Here is a 19,422-nt window from a genome sequence, read left to right as displayed (position 1 = left end):
GATTAAGCATTGGGGATTTCAGTGAACAGCACCTCAGTAACCTACTATGTACAATTTAACAAGTAAAATCGAGCATCAATAACAAATTCATTTGGTATATAAGTTTATTAAAAGTAACTAAAAGAGTTCAATAAATTAATACAATCTAATCCCTGATTGGTATCAATATCCAAAAGAAAGACAGATTTTAGGAATTGTCCAGACGTTGAGCCAGTTTTCTCTTGAGTTGGAGTAAAAACAGCAATAGAGCTAGCATTTAAACACCAAACCTGGGCATTTTCTATATCGTTTTCGGATTTGCAGCTTGTTGGGAATATATCTGATAGCGAATCTGTTGAAGACTTCTGATATGATAATTACATGTATGAACAACACTTGGAGGTTAAAGTGTAAATTAAATCACCAAACAACGTTTTTTTTTCTGGGCACCTCTTGTAGAGTCATTTAACAGTCCAAGGTGGTAAATTGATTAAACTTAATATTCTGTATAAAATTCTCGGTATCGTCTACCATCTGAATTTGAATCTAATCTAAACAAAGATGGCAATTAGAAACTGCCTGTCCGTAGATAAATTTTAGTTAAATTATGATTACGGATATTAGGAGAAATACAATGTTCCTTTTTATTATAATAACATTGAAATGATTATTTCTGAAGGCAAAGTTTTTTTTGAACCAGTTGCAACTGGTTCCACTTTATCAGATTTCTGATTTAAAAATATGCATTTCAGGGAAAAAAGTTGTTCATTATATCAAATAGCAGCTAAATCTTAACAATATGGCCACTAAGATTGTAGAATGTAACTTGACGTAAACCATCTTTGATAAAGGGGATGGGTAGACGGTAGGGGGGGGGGGGGGGGGGGTCTTTCAGACAATTCCTTTCTATCAAGTAGCAAAATACTCTCATATTAAATCTAGTTTGTAAAAACAAACAACAAACGATGCCAAACGGAGGAATGGGCAAGCGGGGAGGTTTTCTGGTTCTCGGGTCTGACTTTGGCAGTCCTATGACGTCGTCATACCCAAGTCCCTTTGACCTTGTCAAGGAGGTTGTTGAGGGCAACTTGTATGGTCGAATAGACAGGAATGTGGAGCTGGTTGGCCATGTCCGTCAAGTAGGCTCTACCTCTCTTGTAGTCTTTGGCTAGACAGTCAGTGGCTTCTGTTGAGGAAGGGTTGATGTTATTCACTGGTTCCACACACAACACTATGCTCTTAACTCCCTGTCCGATGAAGAAAGCAGCCTCGCACATGCTGGCCACGGACCTGTGATACACTTGCAACTAATTAAGAGAAGATGAATCTACCTTTGAATCTGATACATGTACAACCAGAACCTCATGCCCGGTAGATGCCCGGTAGATACCTCAAATTGACCACCTCCCCCGTTCGCAAAATTTTTGTTTTCAGTGCCAGGAGTGGCAACTACTGCTTAATTTGCACTTATAACGCTTTGCGTAGCCTAATAAGAGGTAGGACTATCAACATTATAAATATGTAAAATATTAATTATGAAGGTTCATAACCTACACAAGGGGAAAAGAGACAATTCCCTCGGCCGAGATCGTTCAACCTCTCAAATAAGGTGGCCAGAGACATACATAAAACATACCTTTACAACTCGAAGAGGAGTATTGGAAGTGTCTTTTTAAATCAATTCTATTTGAGTGATTTTGAGGCAGGAAATAAATGCATTAAAAAGATTATAATGGTTTGACTGCTGAACAAATTTAAAGAGAGGACCGAAAAAAGATCGTTTGCCAGTTTATACTACTGTTGTCGAGAGAGCGAGAAATTTAAGTGTAAAACATAAACCGACTAAGGTCGGACTGTTGGCGCCACTTCAAATCAGCTAGAAAAGCCATCAGACAGCAAGAAATAACTTTTGAAACTGAAAAAACTTAGAATTTGTCAAAACTCAAAAATGGTCAAAAATGAAAAATTTTACAAGTTGGGACCGAAAATCTGTACACCCCCCCCCGATTTTGGGAAGGCAAAACCCGAGCAACCCGAGGTTATGGCAGACGGTTAGGGTTACCTCTAAGCTATTCATGGACCCAACGAACGTTATTCCATCAGACCCACAAGTGTGGCTATTAGCACCTAAATGGTGCAAAATTGGCATTTTTTGATATTTTGTTATTTATTGTTAAATTTCTTAAGTTGTTTATTTATGATTCTTTAGATGATCATTAAAGGTGAAATACCGTACATTCGAGGCATTTAGAGCTACGTAATAACCATCCGTGCTTATGTCAACAAAAGTAAATACTGCAGTAATTTGACATTTACTATGTAAACAATGACCTAAATCATTTTCTTGATTAACCAATCAGAAACAAGTAGCGATGATGTTATAAATGATAAATATTTGATTATTTACTTTAACCCAATTGTTTGATCAGTCAAACCGTATTGTATTTAGGACCATTAGAAACTGTTACCAGGAGCAGTTGGCTCTCAGATTGACTAAAATTTGATTCTTTAACAACTTTAGTCTTTTTGCTAAGTTTTGCTAGATCTTAAGATCTTGCGAGTTCTAAGTTAGTTGAGCTTACTTAACGAGCAGTTAGCATCATTACTAACACTGGTTGAAGCCTTACAAACTTCAGCACGAGATTAAACATAGATTGTCACTAAGAATTTTCTTAACTTCAATCAACAAAATTAAAGTTAGTCCTTTAATACGTCCGAGCGACAAATTATTTCTGCGGGATCGTTAGTCAATCGAACCCAGTGAAGAACCAGGCCGGCGTAAAACTCGAGAACCAGGCTGTGATATATCGGTTCCGCTGAGATTCTTTAGCAGCCGCAACACGGACAAATTGCTCTCGAACGAATTCTGAGCGGGCTGTAGCAAAGGCAAACTTTTCTTTATGAGTGAAAAAATCCGACTACGTTAGGATTCCGCACCGCAACCTCCTGTCTTTGACTGAAGCGCTTATCACTCGCTTACCTGGCCCTTATGATCCCCTAACCTAACAAACGCTTTTATTTCTGAGACGCAGACGTAATTTCTCAATAAGAGCAATTTAGGTGAAGCAAAAAAATCAAAGTCAAGCGTGGAAAAAATAAAGTGAAATCGAAAGAATTTTCTAGAAGAAAACGACCAAGCAAAAACTTTACACGAAAAAGACACAAGTTTACAATAATTGCTTCAAACTTCGCTGAAAGGCAATTAAAAATTTTCGGATCTCAGTTTGTGCCTCCCAGTACGTCATGCACCCCCAGCTACAGAGCACGTGTCATTACATAGTAAATCACCATGCAAAAATATGGCACGTGCGTCGGGGGGGGGGAGGGAGGGTGCAAATAATATGCTCCCACTAAGCAGGAGGCACGAACGGAAAGGATCCAAACTTTATTGGAGCGAGAAAAAATTTTTCACGTTTGATCTTTTCTTGATTTAACCACTTTTTTCTCAACTGAATCAGAAATTGTTAGTTAATGAATGGCCTAAGAGTTCTGAAATGAAAACCAGATGTAAGCTAGAAAAAATTCGTCCACAATCAGTGAGAGATAAAAACAGCAGGGAGAATTCTGAACATCTGGAAAATTTTAGTTAAATGGTCAAAACTTTCAAGCTGGGTGAATCGATATCAAAACCCAAATCTAAAAATGCGCGTGTGCAAATCAAATTAAAACAGTCACGTGCACATCTTAAAATGTCGAAACTCTGCAGTGCCAGAAGTTAAAATGCTAGAAAATGCTACTTAGCCAAAGTTGACTTCCGTTGACTCTCGACATTTTAAAACATGCGGGTTTCGTGTTTTAATCATGGTTAGGTGACTCTGCAGAAGTCACTTCGAAATTCTGACTTAATATCTCCAACCACTTCGCGGTTCTCGATAAACGCCAGAAGTTCTCAGTGACTTCAATCAGAGTCACTTAACCATTACTTAACAACACATACGAGCAAGTTTTAAATGCTGGAAGTTCCTATATACATTTCCATCAACTTTGTCTTTAAAAAACTTGCAAAAAATGTGCTTTGAGCAAGGTTGTGAGAATAGATGCAGAAGCAACTTCTTTCACATCTTCAATAGCCAACGTGGATATCGATTAAAAAAATCTCAGCAACTTTCAGCTGAGTTGTGCAGCATTTACTAAATGAATTTTATGTACATTAATTTTATATATGTTAATTTAGCTTTAAGTTGGCTTTATTTGCTAGTTGAGTTAATGGACACTTTGTCATGCATGTCTGTAAGTTAGTTTATTAGACTACTCTTGTTTGACACTCGCTATTAATAGTTACAATCGGACTTTGGCCTAGTTTCAATCCATTAAAACGCGACACACTTAGAGACACTATTCCAATAAAAACTTAACAAACGTACCAGAATATCGTAGTGTATTAAACATACCTAGTGGAAGCAGATATGAAGTAGAACAAAACAGTGCACGAGTTTTTCTGCATCTCTTCTTTGACGAACATGGAGCAGTCCCAGGCTTGTGTCTGTGGGTTGTAGAATGTAATCCCGTGTTCCAGCAGAAACGGAATAGCCACCCTCTCGCGCCAATCCAGACCACTACAACTCCCACCTGCAGCAGTAAACGAGTGTTAAGGGGATGTAAGCAGGCTGTGAATATAAACCAGTATCTAACCAGAATTCGAACCCGCATCTCTAACTTGCAATCCTATGTTCTAACCATTGCACCAACTGGTCTTACGTTTCCGGGCACCTCCATGTTTTTTTTTGGGGGGGGGGGGGGGACTATGTTGACCTCGAACTTCACCCAAATAGTGTTTAAACAGGAGCAAAACGACTAGATGACACTTTAGTTTTTCTCAAGTCCCAGTTTTCTATTTTTAATTTCAGTATAATTAGCACCAGCTCCAAGGAATCTGACAATCTTTCTATAGAATTACAGCCTGCGTTTTATTGGTTTATCCACTTCATTCATTTCGCCTTGTCTATGGTTATCTTGGTTACCCATTTTTGCAAGGAGAGAATCCACTCTTAATTTCACCTCAGAGAAAATTAATTATTATATTCACTTCTCATATAAACTAAAACGTATGTGTCAATAAAACTTCTACAAGCGGAAACACTCCTTGGGTGAAATAAGCACCCTGTTTGATGGATACAATTCTAACACTTTAAACAATTCTAAGTTTGAAAATGAGAACTTTTGCGCACTTCACTTCACTATGATTTAGAAATTTCATAATATTAAATCATTATTCAATATAACTTTTTTGTATTTTTCGAGTACCTAACGAAGTTCCAGGTAGATTTTTCTTTACCTTCAGTAAGTCTAATTTTATTTTAAAAAATATTGAGTCAAGGTAATTTTTCAGAGCACAGTATTAGCCATATTTATCAATCCATCACATCAAATATAGTTTCCTTAAAATCAAATCGGAAATATCAATTCAGCAGTACATCAGTTTTGAAACTGGCGAAGTGAAACACATTGAGAAATTCCAGCCGCAATGTCTTTCTCATCATTAAAAAAATGCTTCAAGACAGTGTTTAAGAGCTTTCCAATGACTCCCACTTTAGCATCTCCGAAAAATATCGTTCAGACAAAATAGACGTCATAAAAAATAGACTAGCATAAAATCAGTAGCTCCCAGACAAATTTCGAGGGTTTGAACAAATTTACCTAATCATTTTAAATTTGAGATTTCCGCAGCAAAAAAAAACATAACCGACTAACGTCAAAAGAATTGCTCTCGAACGACTAGTGGGGGCTCGAGTCTACTGCAACCTGCTTCAGCCAGGGTGGTACGGGGTAACTAAATTGGAGGTCAGTGGAACTAACTCATTGGGGGTTATTATATATAACTAACCCCTAACAAAAAACACAAATTTTGGCGCACATTTTGACTTTTAGTAGTTAACTGACGCTACTTGAGTTCAGCTGCTGACACTTGTGAATGAGAGAAACTTAGGTCACGCAAAACGAAAAAGTCAGTAAACGAAAAAAAGGAGTAAAAGTCACTCTAAACGTCAAAACAATCAAGCAAAAACTTCGCACAAAAAAGACCAAAAACCAAAAATTTCTTCAATGTTCATTCGAGAGCAAATAATTAGTTTTAAGAAGTTGTCCTGAATGTATTAAGCTTCATCAAAAGAAGCGTGAAAAAATCGTAACGAAATTGACAAAGCGACGATAGCATTCCTCATTAAAGCTTTAATTAAAACATAGCCCAAATTGCGGCAAAAAGACTTGTGCCATAGTATATACATAGCAACAGATATTGCACTGAGATGATAGAGTTGTCATCCATCAAAATTAATATAAAATTCAAAGTCATCTTTATTTTTGTTTTAAAAAGGAATTTCTTAATAAAATATGATTACACTTCCGAAGCTGTACTTCCACCAGCATTTATCAAATAGTTGTTCTTTGCTGATATTGAGACTGCTTTGAGTGACCTTAAGTTTTTATGATAAAACTAATCACGCAATTGAGTTAAACCTCCACTAATGAGCTACCAAATTCGTCATAAAACTAGTTGTAGAGCGAAAGGGGTACCTTATCAAAAACGATTCTTGAGGTCCGTGGCGTTGGAAATTTTAGCATAAAAAAGACCCACGTCTGGCATATTGCTTTCGAACAAGAAGCGGGGTTGTAATCTAGATGTTTCATTGGTGTCAAAATTTTTCTACTAGTAAGGAGTTCGAACCTCTGACCTCAGTCGTGCTAGACTGCAGCATTAACAACTCCGATATCATTGCCTTGCAATTTCCTATCTTACAATCGGCTTGTTTTAGCAAGCCTTTACTTCTCAATAGGCAAAATTTGGATCAAGCAAAAATCAAGAGTCAAGAATGAGAAAGTCAGTCCACAAGTCAAATCGAAATAATGATCTGGAAAAAAGAAACATACACGACAGATTGCCGGAAAATAGCCACTGTTGATTCCAATAACCACGATTGGGATTGAAAAGAGAAAAAAATAATGGAAAAATGATTTCTTGTAGGAAAACGATTTTAAAGCGCGAACTATTTTGATGTCATTTTGTAGTTGATCAAACTCATATTTCAAAGTTAGACGATACAGGAGCTAGTATCAATACCAAGAAGCATTAGAGATGATAACTGAGACTTATAAGAACACAGTTCGAGTAACGGGCATCTAAAACTGGGCTTTATTGGTTTATCCCGTTTGCATTTCTGATTTCGTTTTCTGATACTGACTCTGTTCATTTTGAATTGCTTTGCTGAGCTACTGCTGTCCAAAAGCACGTTGAGCAGAATGAGAGAAGAGTGAAACTAGCCCAGAGAAGTCAAAAAGATTTCACGCAAAATGTTGAACAAGATGTGAAATAAAGTCAAGATGTGAATAAGGTAAAGATGTGAAATAAGGTAAAGTAATACGACGAAGTAAAAAAACATAGCAGGACAAGTCCCGACGTACAATTCGAAAAGAATTCAATTACTAAACAAAAAAACTAGACCTAGAGCAGACTATGAGTGAATCGGGAAAACCATTTCTGAAAAAAATCAGATAAAAATAAAAAAAAAAACAGAAACTCAATCTCAAAATGCCGCATTCGAACAAACAACCACAAGAGAGAAAAGGAAATTTGGTTCAAACAAAAAACTAGGCCTAGAATGAACTATGAATGGATTGGGAAACTCTTTAGAAAAAATCCGATCCAAAAAATTGAAAAAACAGTAAACATCAAAGTGAAATTGCCGCCTGCGAACAAAAAATCACGAGAGAAAGCAAAAAATCACGAGAGAAAGCGAAATGCAAAACCACTCGCTTTTTCGTTTTCTACCTGTTTCGGCGTGACCAAAATCACTACTCCAATTTAACTTCAATAATCATGAAAATGTGTGCACAGATCTAAAAAAAAGGCAGTGCCCCAATACAATTCAAATTCGTTTAATTGTAATAAAAATAGGAGCGCTATATTAGACGGATGAGAAGCTGCGGCGGCTATTAAAAAGAACGGTCTTGTATAGAAAAGACACTCTACAATAACTGCTTCAACCTTCGTTCGAACACAATTAGACGAAAAATGAGCATCAGACGACGAAAGAAAAAGAAAACCAAGAGTGCCGCAATATAGCTAGGTTAAGCTTACAGCTCCACAGCCATAAAAAGGAAGCCTGTTGTTCATCAACCAATATGATATTCGGCTTGTCGCAATTCAAAGTTAAAAAGAGCCGAAACAAGAGAACATCAAATCTCAAATTTAACAGAAAAAAATTACATGGAAGCTCATACTAACCAAAATTATTGCTGTAAACTTTCTTTGGCTGGAAATAAATTATGTAGCGCAACAGACTAAAGTAGGAACGCGCTAAAATAAATGAATAGCTACATGCATGAATTTGTTTCTACTAACCTAAGAACACATCCTTTTTCAACGGCCCACATGATGACACGAAAGGAGAAGTCAGAAGCAGACTAAAATCTTCAACATCTTTCGTCCGCTCTCTTTTCTCTTTGGGCTCGGAAGACAAAAACCCTGATGACAACCACGTATAATAGGTAGGCGCTCTGTAAGAATTAGCCAAAGAATTTCGTTTTCCGCTCTTTTTCTGTCTGAGGTTTGCTTGGTTTGATGTAGTCAAAAATTCTGAAAACTCTACCGCTAATGCCGCAAAATCGTCTAAGCTAACTATTGCTACGTCGTCTGGTCTATTGACATCGTAATCTTCATTGCTTTCGTCATCGCTATCAGCTATTGATCTCTGCATATAATGAGATTTGAGAACTTGATAGAACACTGAAGGAAATTCATTTTGAACTCCGAAAAGGAGCTTCAAAGCGAGACAGCACTCGTCTATTGAGAGGAGTCCTCGACATTTGATGTCTAGCTCTGTGAAGCAACGTCTGATTTCTCCGAGTGATTCCCCAATGACAAAGTCTGGGATTTGAGAGTAACTGTTAAGGCAGGAGGGTGATTTGTTGTATTTGAGTAAATAAGAACACGCTAAAACAGATTAAAATTTTCAATAAAATTCTGGAAAGTTTGTTGTCTAAATTGTTTAACACCTGATCAGTTAGTGAGCCTGGCATCGGTCTACAAAAAGTATTGGCTTAATTGAATCATGCCAACTTTGACTACATTAATTTAAAAGATGAATAATTCTTTTGATTGGTCAATTGACATTTGTGACCATGTAAATATTTAGCCTCAAGTTTGTATGCTTCTTAATTTACTTGTTCCCTTTCATAATAAACACAGCCAGAAGAATTTCGGAAGCGACTCGAAGCGCCGGACCTTCCAAGCACAAGTTATTGAAGCCACAACAATTATTCCTTTTCTTGAAACAGTTGTTCTTTTCTCACCAAAAATAACTAAAATATCTGAAAAAATTGTCCCCTATCGTAACGAGCATTTCCGCTTTAAACTAATTGAAGCAAGCAAAAAACAATTAGGAAGCCAAACAGAAACCATACAAAAATTACAAAAAGAACTAAAGCCTTAGAGAAAAATATTCTCATAGAAATCACAAAATCAGAGCAAACAAAATTAAGGATTATCAAAGGTAAAAAACTAATTAAAGATATATTCGATGAACAAAAGCAGCCAAAAAGTAAAATGTTATGTATATATAACAACAAGGAGGCTCGGTAATGTGCGTTCGCATATGAAGTTCCGACCACATTTTTGGAATAAATGTCTAACCAAATGAGGAACAGTATTTTTCAAAAAGAAATGTGTATGAACAAAAAGATCGCCTGCAACGCAAAAAACTCTAAAAATGCCGCATAAGATTGATGGGATCAGCCATTAATAAGAAAACAAGTCAAGACGAACAACAAAATCAAACAACAATTACAACATAATTTACACCCAAAACTTTGTCCATTTAAAAAAAAACTTATTAACAAGTCAAAAAGGCGTCAGATAAAACTGATGCTAAACAGACAACTTGTACTTCGCTAAGACAGATATGGGACCACTCCATAATAAGACTCGGTAACAATTAGACGAAAAAGAACAAACAGCAATAAAAAATTGGCTTTTATTTTTAAAAACAATTAATTGCAAAGTAATGAAAACCATTAAATAGCAATTAAAAACATCCAACATGTTTATGAACACATGCACGTCTACAGGAGGGCATTAAGAGCTGTTGTTATTCAGTTTTTTATGCGGTTACAAAAAGAACAACAAACAGAACAAACAAACAAAAATTCAATTAAAACTTGCGAGAAAACGCTGTCGAAGCCGTTAAGTCAGATTTTGTCTCACAAAATATGTTCAATTGAGCCTTCTTTGAACGCTAATTATGTGGTATGCGACCTCTCATTAAAGAGAATCGGAAACAAGTAGACAAAAAAGAGAAACAGCAAAAATAATTAATAATTTTGTATTTTTCGAAAAACATTAATTAAAGTCATGAAAACCATTATCTACAAAAACATAATTAAAAAAGTTGGGCTGTCGTCCAAAAAATGCAATCTAGTTCTGTAATTGTTCAGAAAATGTCTGACGTCAACAAAAAGAACGTCAATTATAGACAAAACAAATTAGTTTACTTTTTTGCGAAAAACCCGTGTCGAAGCCAGTAAATTCATAACCAATTCGTTAACATTAGATTTTGTATAGTTGCACTTTCCCTCCAGGACAATAATGTTATATATGACCTGTAATTAACGAGACTGGGTTACAAATTGACAAAAGAAACAAAAATGCGAAGTTAAGTCATTTTTATTTCAGAAAACAATTGTTCTCAAAGTCTTTAAAACACATTCAGTTCTCAACTCAAATCAGAATATTGGCTCATTTAATCGTCCATAATATGCAAATGAGTCTTGTCATTATCCAGAAAACTTCATACAGCTAAAAAGACAAGTAAAACAACAGTTAATGACAAATGTGAAAAATTCAAATAAATTCTTCTAGAAAGGGTGTGGAAGCCGTTAAAACCATTATCTATGCCTTTAAAGACTTATATGTTCAATGTTGTCTTATTTTGAACGTCAATGATGCAATATGTGAACTGCTATCAATATTGTGATAATGTGCCAAAACGAGAAAAAAACGTTAAATATGCACCAATTTCTAAAAATCAAAAACAAAGAAATCTAGTAGTATGAACGCCAGAATACCATAACGCGTAAAACCGCAAAAAAGATCAAGTTTTAATTCAGTAGAAAGAAGTGGAAGAAAAAGCATTCTTTCTTTGCAGACACTAAGCTACAAGTTGACCAAACCAAAAGAAAAATTGTGGCAAGGTTCAATAAGCCATTGTTTATTTAAAAATGAAAAATTATTAAAAGTCAAAACGACCATAACCTTTCGAGTAAAAAAATTGATACAATAATTTGGAACTGCTTAGGAAGCCAATTGGACCTATCAACAGTAAGCTGTGATTTGAATTGTTGTTTATTTAAAATAAAAAATATCGATTTTTTTTTAAAGACCGAGTGATTTTAATCAAAACTTTTTTTTGGATTCTAACAGTCCAAAAATGGACCAAGACTGTCCTTGCTATTGCTGTTCGTTCATTAGGAACACTCAATTTCGAAAATTTTAGATCTAGATAATTTGTTAGTTAAAAGATCAAAAATAAATGCTGTTTTTGATAATCAAAAAGTTAGCAAAAACGGCAGAATTTTAATTCCCGACTACTCTCAATAAAAGTGAAAGTAGGACTAGTTCCCTGTTTTGTTTACAAAGATTGTGTTAGTTGTCTATGGGTGTGTACTCCCGTTAAACTTAATCAAAGTTGGCTAAAGAAGCTTATTTCGGACAATTTTTGATTAAGTCCGAATTTTGAAATATTTAGCCAAATTTTAGCCAAAAAAATAAATCAAAATAGTCAGCAAGACTTTCTGTCTCATGAGTAAAAAATCAAAAAAGTTTTTGTTATTAATTTTTTTCTCATTTTAGCACTATTGACGAAATTCTCCTTTAGCAATATTCTACGCTGGACTGGATTTTTAATGATACCACTCACAATTCTGTACGATGAATAAATCGATCGGTCAGAATTGTCCAACAAAAAAACAAAAAAGGGAATATATAGTTCTTCCCCCCTCTAGAGGGGTCAGAACAAAAAACAGGAAATTTCAAAATTTTGAAAATCAAACATTATTATTTATCCTTGGACATTGAGTAAATTTACTGCACAATCATCCTGTCGAAATAAAAACAGTTAACTAAATGCAGAGATCCGAGACATCAATATAATTGGCAAATATATCGTTTTTTGGGAACATTTGATTTCAATAAAATGTTCCCAAAAAACGATTTGACTATCAACAAAACGAAATTTAAAACTCTCAGGGTGCACAAAAAAACTAATTCTAGTAAGTCAAAACCAAAACAAAAAATCACAGAAAAATTGCACATCGAAATCGGTTTAGACGAAAAACATGACGATAAAAACAAAACAATAACGCCAGATTTATTAAAAACAAGTTACTATGTACATTGTTTACAAAAAACAGTTCGAAGATCCAACAAACACAGAAACTATTGAAAGGAGACAATAATTGAAAAAAAAGGTGAGAAATGAGCCTCTTTTGCCCTTTAAACGCATTATTGGTCTCTCAAAAACAATGTAATGTCAATTGAGGGTTAGATATAACTTCAACAATAAAATCAATTGAAAATTATTTTCTTGAAAAACTTAAAACCAGCTAAATTAACCAAATTGACTTGAAGACGGCAAAAATCCCTCATAAAGTCGAAAAACTTTTGAAGTTTAAAAGTCATGCATTCAGCGCAACTCATGAAAAAAACGTCTCTGGCTCAGCAAAAACAAGTTCACCGACAATTTTACTCACTTTTGCTTCAAGTTGAAAACGCCAACAAAGGACAGTATCTCCGCTAAGAAGAAAACCAACACTCACCTTCGACTCGTAAAAATAACCGACTAAGATCAGGCGAATTACTTTCAAACGAAAGGCGAGCGGTTAGCCTTGGTAGTAGTAAGCTCAAAATTAGAGAGGCTAGCAGTTGGGGGCATAACAAGCCAATTTTTCTCGTGGAAAAAAATAAGATTCCTGCCCGCAGCTCTTAAAATCTAGTTCAAAGCATACTAGAATTAACTCAATATTGCATTCAGTTTTTAATGAAGTAATTACTAACCTTGCAGAGCAGATTTCATCTCGGCAAACACTGGGACCATCATTTTGTCAATAAAGGTATTTAACAAGACCAGACCCCGGTTTAGATCATCTAACTCTTCACTGTTCAGACTCTGTCCGTTAATTTTAGTACTAGTTGTGTACTTCTCACCAATCAGTACAACCAGAAGAGGCTTTTTGGCCCCAGTCAAATAACACACTTCAATCAACGATACAATTCCACGCGTTTCCCGACAGTCCAGAACAAATAGTAACAATTTGGCACTTCGTTTCGCCAGTTCCTCGCTTTCGATCATTTCTGGCGACCAATTGTCCTTTTGAGGATTGAAATAAGTTGTGAAATTGTGCTTCAGGTACGGAATTGCAATTTCCCATCTCCATGTCGTGGGATTACAAGCTCCGCCCAAAAACACTTCGTGGGGTTTTATTAAAAAGTTTTGCAAAGAATTTCCTGCAGTTGTCAACTTTGCTTGTGCACCTGTGGCGACCATTTCCTTTTCCTCGTATTTTTCCAGAAATCAAAACATAAACCAACTAACGACAGATGAATTGCTCCCTAACGACAGGTGGGGGCAATTTAATTTACAGGGGGTGTAGCTTAGAAAAGTTTTAAGAAATCAAAAAAACCTCCGATCCCACAGGGGTTCAAACCCCGGACCTCCAAGAAACAAATCCAACATCTTAACCACAAAGCGTGATTACTTTTCGGTCACAATCGCTTTTATATTACCAACAAACTTTATTTTAGAAAGAGAGCAACTAAGAAAGCTTGAAAAAGTCACTCAAGGATTCGAAGAATGTTCTAGAAAAGCGCAAAAAGGTCAAGCAAAATTTTGCATATAAAAGACACCCACGTTTACAATAATTGTTCTAAACTTCGTTCGAGAGGAATTAATAACTGTTTTTACAGAAATGTGTTTCGAAATTTAGATATGTCCACAACTTGATTCGATCTTTATCTACGTTTTCTCTGCGAAAGCCCCACCCACATGTTAACATCAACGAATATCAATTTTTAGTAATCAACATCTTGATTACAGTCCTCGGTTCCGTGCACCTTCCCAATTGTCGAAGCGTTAAGTATTTAGTCTACAGATCACTACAGGAACGAACCCCTTTCCAAGTGTCCGGAGCAGAGCCCAAGTGCGTCAACCACTTGGGGCGTCGCTCATTGAGGAGTTGCGTCCCGACAGCCGCAAGTCTCTCTATCCATCTTTCGATATAGAGATAATTTTTCGGGTCTTCCTTACCCCGAAAAAAAATGTAATTTATACCGCAATAGCTTAATAAGTATTACCTAATCTCATATGTTGAAGTTGGATATTCTGTTTGTGTCCAACCTATCCCAGCGTAGTCGGGGCATATTATCTGCATTGTACAAGCGCCCGTGCGCCTACAAGGGGGAGGGAGCCAATAGCAGAAAAGATTCCAAAATTCGTTTAAAAAACAATTCAGCGAAATCATTTTCGAGCCAAACTCGAAGCATTTTTGAAGTAAACTGGAGACACGATTGTCAATAATCAGTTAGGAAGAGAAAATTGAGGTCTAATTAGCAATCTGGAGATTTCAATCATTTAACTTGATAGCCAAGTTTTCAATACTCTAATTACTATATCTGCTGTGGTCTAATCCCATTACATATATTACATGTGATTTGTGATAACCATATCAACAGTAGAATCTAGGAAAAACGTTGATTAATTTTTGAGTCAACATTTTAAATATTTCGAGTTAAATCAACACATGTTTTTCTATATTCCTTACGTCTATATTTCAAATTAGTTTATTGAAGCAAAAACTGCGTCATGTCTAAAGAAATTCTTTACTTTCTTTCTTAAACTTGAGGAAAAGGAAAAAATGGATGCCTAATTTATTGTAAACAATGTCCATAGTGGATGACAAGGGAGAACTGTGACAAGAGGCTGAAGTCATCCGACTGACAGTCTTACTGCCAGAGTCATACACTTCGTCTCTGTCAAACGATGACATCTTTTTCTTCGTCTCATGCGAGAATACCATGGTCTTGGAAGATTTCAGAGGGCTCGACTGCTGAAAGGGACTGTGGCTCTCGCTCATGTTGTGCCAGTTTTCTTCTGGACTTGGAATTTCTCTGGTTTGCCTGGCGAGAGCCAGCCTGGTCTCGAATTCGTAGATTGCTGCGCAGAAGCAGCCAAATGTGATTGCACCTGAAGTGAAAAAGAAAAACTTTCAATTTGGAGCCACTTGAAACTCTTGAATGACCAGACATTAGCTTTTCAAATGTGCTGCAGAGACAGAAAATTTTACTCTCAAATTAGTTAAGTTGAAACTTCGTCAAGAAGTATTGAAATTAGTTATCACTGCTGGTTTCAGAGAAAATAACTTTGGTATCTAATTTAACTAACCAACTACCACCGGACGAACTGCACTCCAAGGACTGTAGGGGGCATCCCGCTTTAGTCTAGGAGGCGGAGTGCCCGTTAGCTTGCGAGGCGGGAGGGGATATACGCTCACTAACGGGCTCCAAATGAAGTCAATAGAGGTAATTATAAACTAGTATTAAGATTTAAAACGAAAAAGGAAGCCCAAATTCGGCGCACTTTCAATTGAATTTTTACAGTAAACCACTGCCAATGGAGGAAAGATGATGAAAATTATGAATGAGAGCGTAATCGAGATCACGAAAAACTAGAAAAATTCAAAGACGTTCAAGTAAAAAAAAGACATGCGACAACAATAATTGCTTCAAACTTCATTCGAGAGCAATTACAAACAATTTCACGAAATATGCACTCCCACACTTAAGGATACAACTTCCAGGCGGACAATATTGAAACGTTTTATTTGTATTCCGGCAATGAAAATAAGGTATTTTGTGCTGGAAAAACATACCTTTGGGCGATTGGCTCTTATTGGACTGGTGGACAAGGTTAAGGACTTGGGTGGGGGTGGGGTAGAGCTTGCACCCTCTGAACACATTCTTCACGTCCTCTGACACAATCACCAGTTGACCCTCTTTCTCCGTGCAGTGCTGTAGAAACACCTCACAGTACCGTTGAGTCTTTGGTCCAAGGATTATCATGCTGTACTTGCGTTCCTTTCTGTATTCTACCAATTTTATATGATGACTGTAGAATTGAGTCTTCTATCAAGTATCACATAAGATTCTTAGCTCTTGACAAACTGCTAGAACTATATCTCTGCAAAAGCATGTTTCTGTTCGCGCAGGTCAGAATATTGGTTTGTTGTGTAAATAGATCAAGAAGTCTTCGAGGCCTGGTTCCACATCGTAAACTATGCCCCATCGTTTGAGTCTATGCTGACGAGATACTAAACGTAGCATACTTGACCTGAAATAACAATTCAAACAACTTATGAAAGTATGCCAAAGATATAGTTTCAAACACTTCAAGCAGCTGGTATTGCAAACATAACCGATTAACGTCGCGAGAATTGCTCTCAAACGACCAGGAGCGGCTGCCAGCTTGTGCTCAAGGATACTATCATTAAGGCCTGCATGGGGGAGCGAACAAGTTGGGGTCTGAGTGGGGAGGGGGGAAATCACGCCTTCGGGATGGAATGGGACGATGGGGTATTGACGGGGGGGGGGGGGGGGGGGGGGCGGATTGTCTAAATCGCAATGTGCTAATACAATTGATAATTGATAAAAACCTCATTTGAGAGCAATTAAACAAAAGCATGCACTTAACAACGGGAATTATGGTTTCACTCTGATTAATCCGCACCCTCTAGCATTTCACACCAATGATAATTCTTCATTTAATTTATACAACTAACATTCAAAGTTATGGATAAGTAGGGTTGGATCTTTTCCGTTTGTGCCCCCCCCCCCGGCTCAGTGAGTGCATATTTTTTGCAACCCCCAGAGGCACGTGCCATATTTTTACAATGATTTACCATGTAATGGCACGTGCTCTGTAACTGCGGAGTGCATAAGGTACTGGGGGGGCACAAACGGAAAAGATCCGCAAGGTTTGGGGTAAAAGTTTTCGGGGGGGGGGGGGGGGGGGGGTTAATGGGAACTGGGTGCAATAAAGTCGAACGTAGAAAGAAAATACCAAAACTCATAATTGAAATGACTGATAAAGTTCTCGGATTTTTTGGGTGGCCAGATAATCTTCTACATATCTATGTTTCTACGCGTTCCAGCTTGGCAAATGAGGTATAAAAAAACTTTTGCTGCAAAAAAACTGTTCAGGGCTTATCGTATAATAGTTCATTATCATTATCATATAATAAAACAATAGTTTTTGAAAATGACCCTAAAAGATGTTGCTGCCTCAAAATGATTAAAAAAATGCGAAGATACTACTATAAGTTGGCGTTCAATAAAGTATCATCCAGGAATCGCGACTCCATGATAATAATATTGACCAAAACGCACCGCTCTTTTCACAAGCCTATTCGATATTTTCCTATTGTATTTTACATGAATTCAATGTCATTTGTTTTAGAATTTAGATTTATTTAAAATGTTTTCATATTTACATTAACTATGTCAAAAAACGTAACCGATTACCGTCTGAAGAATTGCTTTCGAGCGACTGGCGGACTAGTGGGAGCTCAAATCTTATTTATTGCAGCGTGATTCAGTCGGGGGAACTTACAGAAAATAGCTGCGATAGCTTAGCAGAAATGTAGCCTCAAAATGACAATGAACAAAAACAAGGAGGCTCGGTAATGTGCGTACGCACATAATGTTCCGACCCCGCTCATCCAAATTCTTGACTTAATTGGCTACCAAATAATGAACCCATAGAAAAGATTCAAAAACATACATATCGCTCAATAAACCATAATGTGATACAATAAGGCCACGCTAGAGGGCCTATAAAACTTGTTGTTAATAGGACTACTGGAAAAGACTATAATAAAAATTAAATAACAAACATTAATTACGACCAAAACTCGATGTCTACATTTAAAATATTACAAAATCAACCTTCCATCAGATGAACTAAACAAAAAAATAACTTTTATTTCAATAGAAAAGATATGGGACCTGTTCTAAATGCGACTGGGTAACAAGTTGACAAACAGAGCAAAAAGGTACGAAATTCAGAAATACGCTTCTATTTTTGAAAACAATTGATTTCAAAATTAGTTATTATCATTAGATAATAAGTGAGATCACTAAACATTTTATTTACATCTGCACATAAGCAATTGAGACCTGCCATTATCCAGTGTAGGTCATACGACTACAAAAAGAAGGACAAATACCGGCAAAACTAAGATTTGCACGAAATGCCAGTGAAACCGTTAAAACGGTTGAAACCATAAACTTTTACTAATGAAAATGTTCAATTTCGCAATATTCCGAAGCCAATGGGACCTACCATTAGCGTAATGATTTTAAAAGAAAACAAAAGTCCTTTGAAATGTACAAATGAATAAAATTCTCAATTATGTTAAAATTTTGTAGTAACAGCAGTAACAAAGCGGAGAAACAATTGGTTGGCACTAAAACCATTATTTTATTAATTATAGCTCACTAGAAACAGGTTGTGACCTGTCTTTACAGAGGTTAATCCACCAAAGGTTTACAAATCCACCAAAAAAAAACAATTTAAAAAAAGGCGAAGCTCAAAAATGCAAACTTTTTCCAAATATTTGAAAAACAATTTTTTTTCAAATGTCATAACAGACATAAGATTTTAAAACAAGAGGTCAATTAAAATGCAACACCTCAGAAAGCCAATTGGGCCTGTCATTAATGAGACTAAGTCACGAGATGACAAAATAACAAAAACAGGCAGAAGCTTTTATAAAATTTTATCTTAAGAGCTGTAGAACATCACTTGGTTCTCATCTGAAAATCATTGGTATTTTCCCTATAAAATGACTACATAGAAATCACAACAAAAGACACAAAAACTGAAGTAGAGAAATCTCGAAAATTTCTTATGACACTAAATGGCCCAAGCAATCAGTCAGAACATATAATCCACCGCGAAAATAAATTTTGAGTCAACAAAAGTAATTGAGACTTCTTATTAGTGTTATTGAGTTACATTGTGACAAAAATCACGACACAAAGGAAACAGTTGAAAAAGTCTTTTTTTTAAAAGTTAGCTTGAAAGTTAATAGAAGAAAGAGCTATATACTGAAAGGTTAAAATATGTTGTTATATGTCCTGGGGAAGCAATTGAGAGCAAGCATTATCAGGTATGTCGTATAACAACCAAAAGAAAGACAAGTTTACGCAAAAAAAATCAATAAATTTTGCAAGAGAAAACAGTGTCTCAGCCCAGAAGCGCAAACTATTCAATAAAAACAATTAACATATTCGGATACGCCTTTTTGTAACCCCGTTCATTTCCTAGTTATACTTATCTTCAACTGGATTTGTCAATAATTTAATAATTCGACAACGAAACAAAATGAACTCAAAAAATC

At 36.1% G+C, this 19,422-nt stretch overlaps 1 protein-coding gene across 1 annotated transcript; it reads right to left on the bottom strand.

Annotated features, from left to right (window-relative positions):
* Positions 1 to 849: 849 nt before the first annotated feature.
* LOC142344451 (uncharacterized) lies at positions 850 to 16,348 on the bottom strand. The gene is made up of 6 exons (XM_075396104.1): positions 15,895 to 16,348; positions 14,889 to 15,209; positions 13,025 to 13,501; positions 8,318 to 8,908; positions 4,371 to 4,548; positions 850 to 1,269 (listed from the first exon to the last, which is right to left on the bottom strand). Exons 1-6 carry the CDS (start codon positions 16,082 to 16,084, stop codon positions 1,020 to 1,022), a joined length of 2,007 nt encoding a protein of 668 aa, XP_075252219.1. The 5' UTR covers positions 16,085 to 16,348; the 3' UTR covers positions 850 to 1,019.
* Positions 16,349 to 19,422: the final 3,074 nt, after the last annotated feature.

This window comes from Convolutriloba macropyga, chromosome 8 (assembly GCF_964194025.1).
Source record: "Convolutriloba macropyga chromosome 8, txConMacr16.3, whole genome shotgun sequence".
NCBI classification, from domain to species: Eukaryota; Metazoa; Xenacoelomorpha; order Acoela; family Convolutidae; genus Convolutriloba; species Convolutriloba macropyga.
The sequence above is the reverse complement of the archived record's forward strand: the minus strand, read 5'-3'. Positions and strand labels throughout refer to the sequence as shown.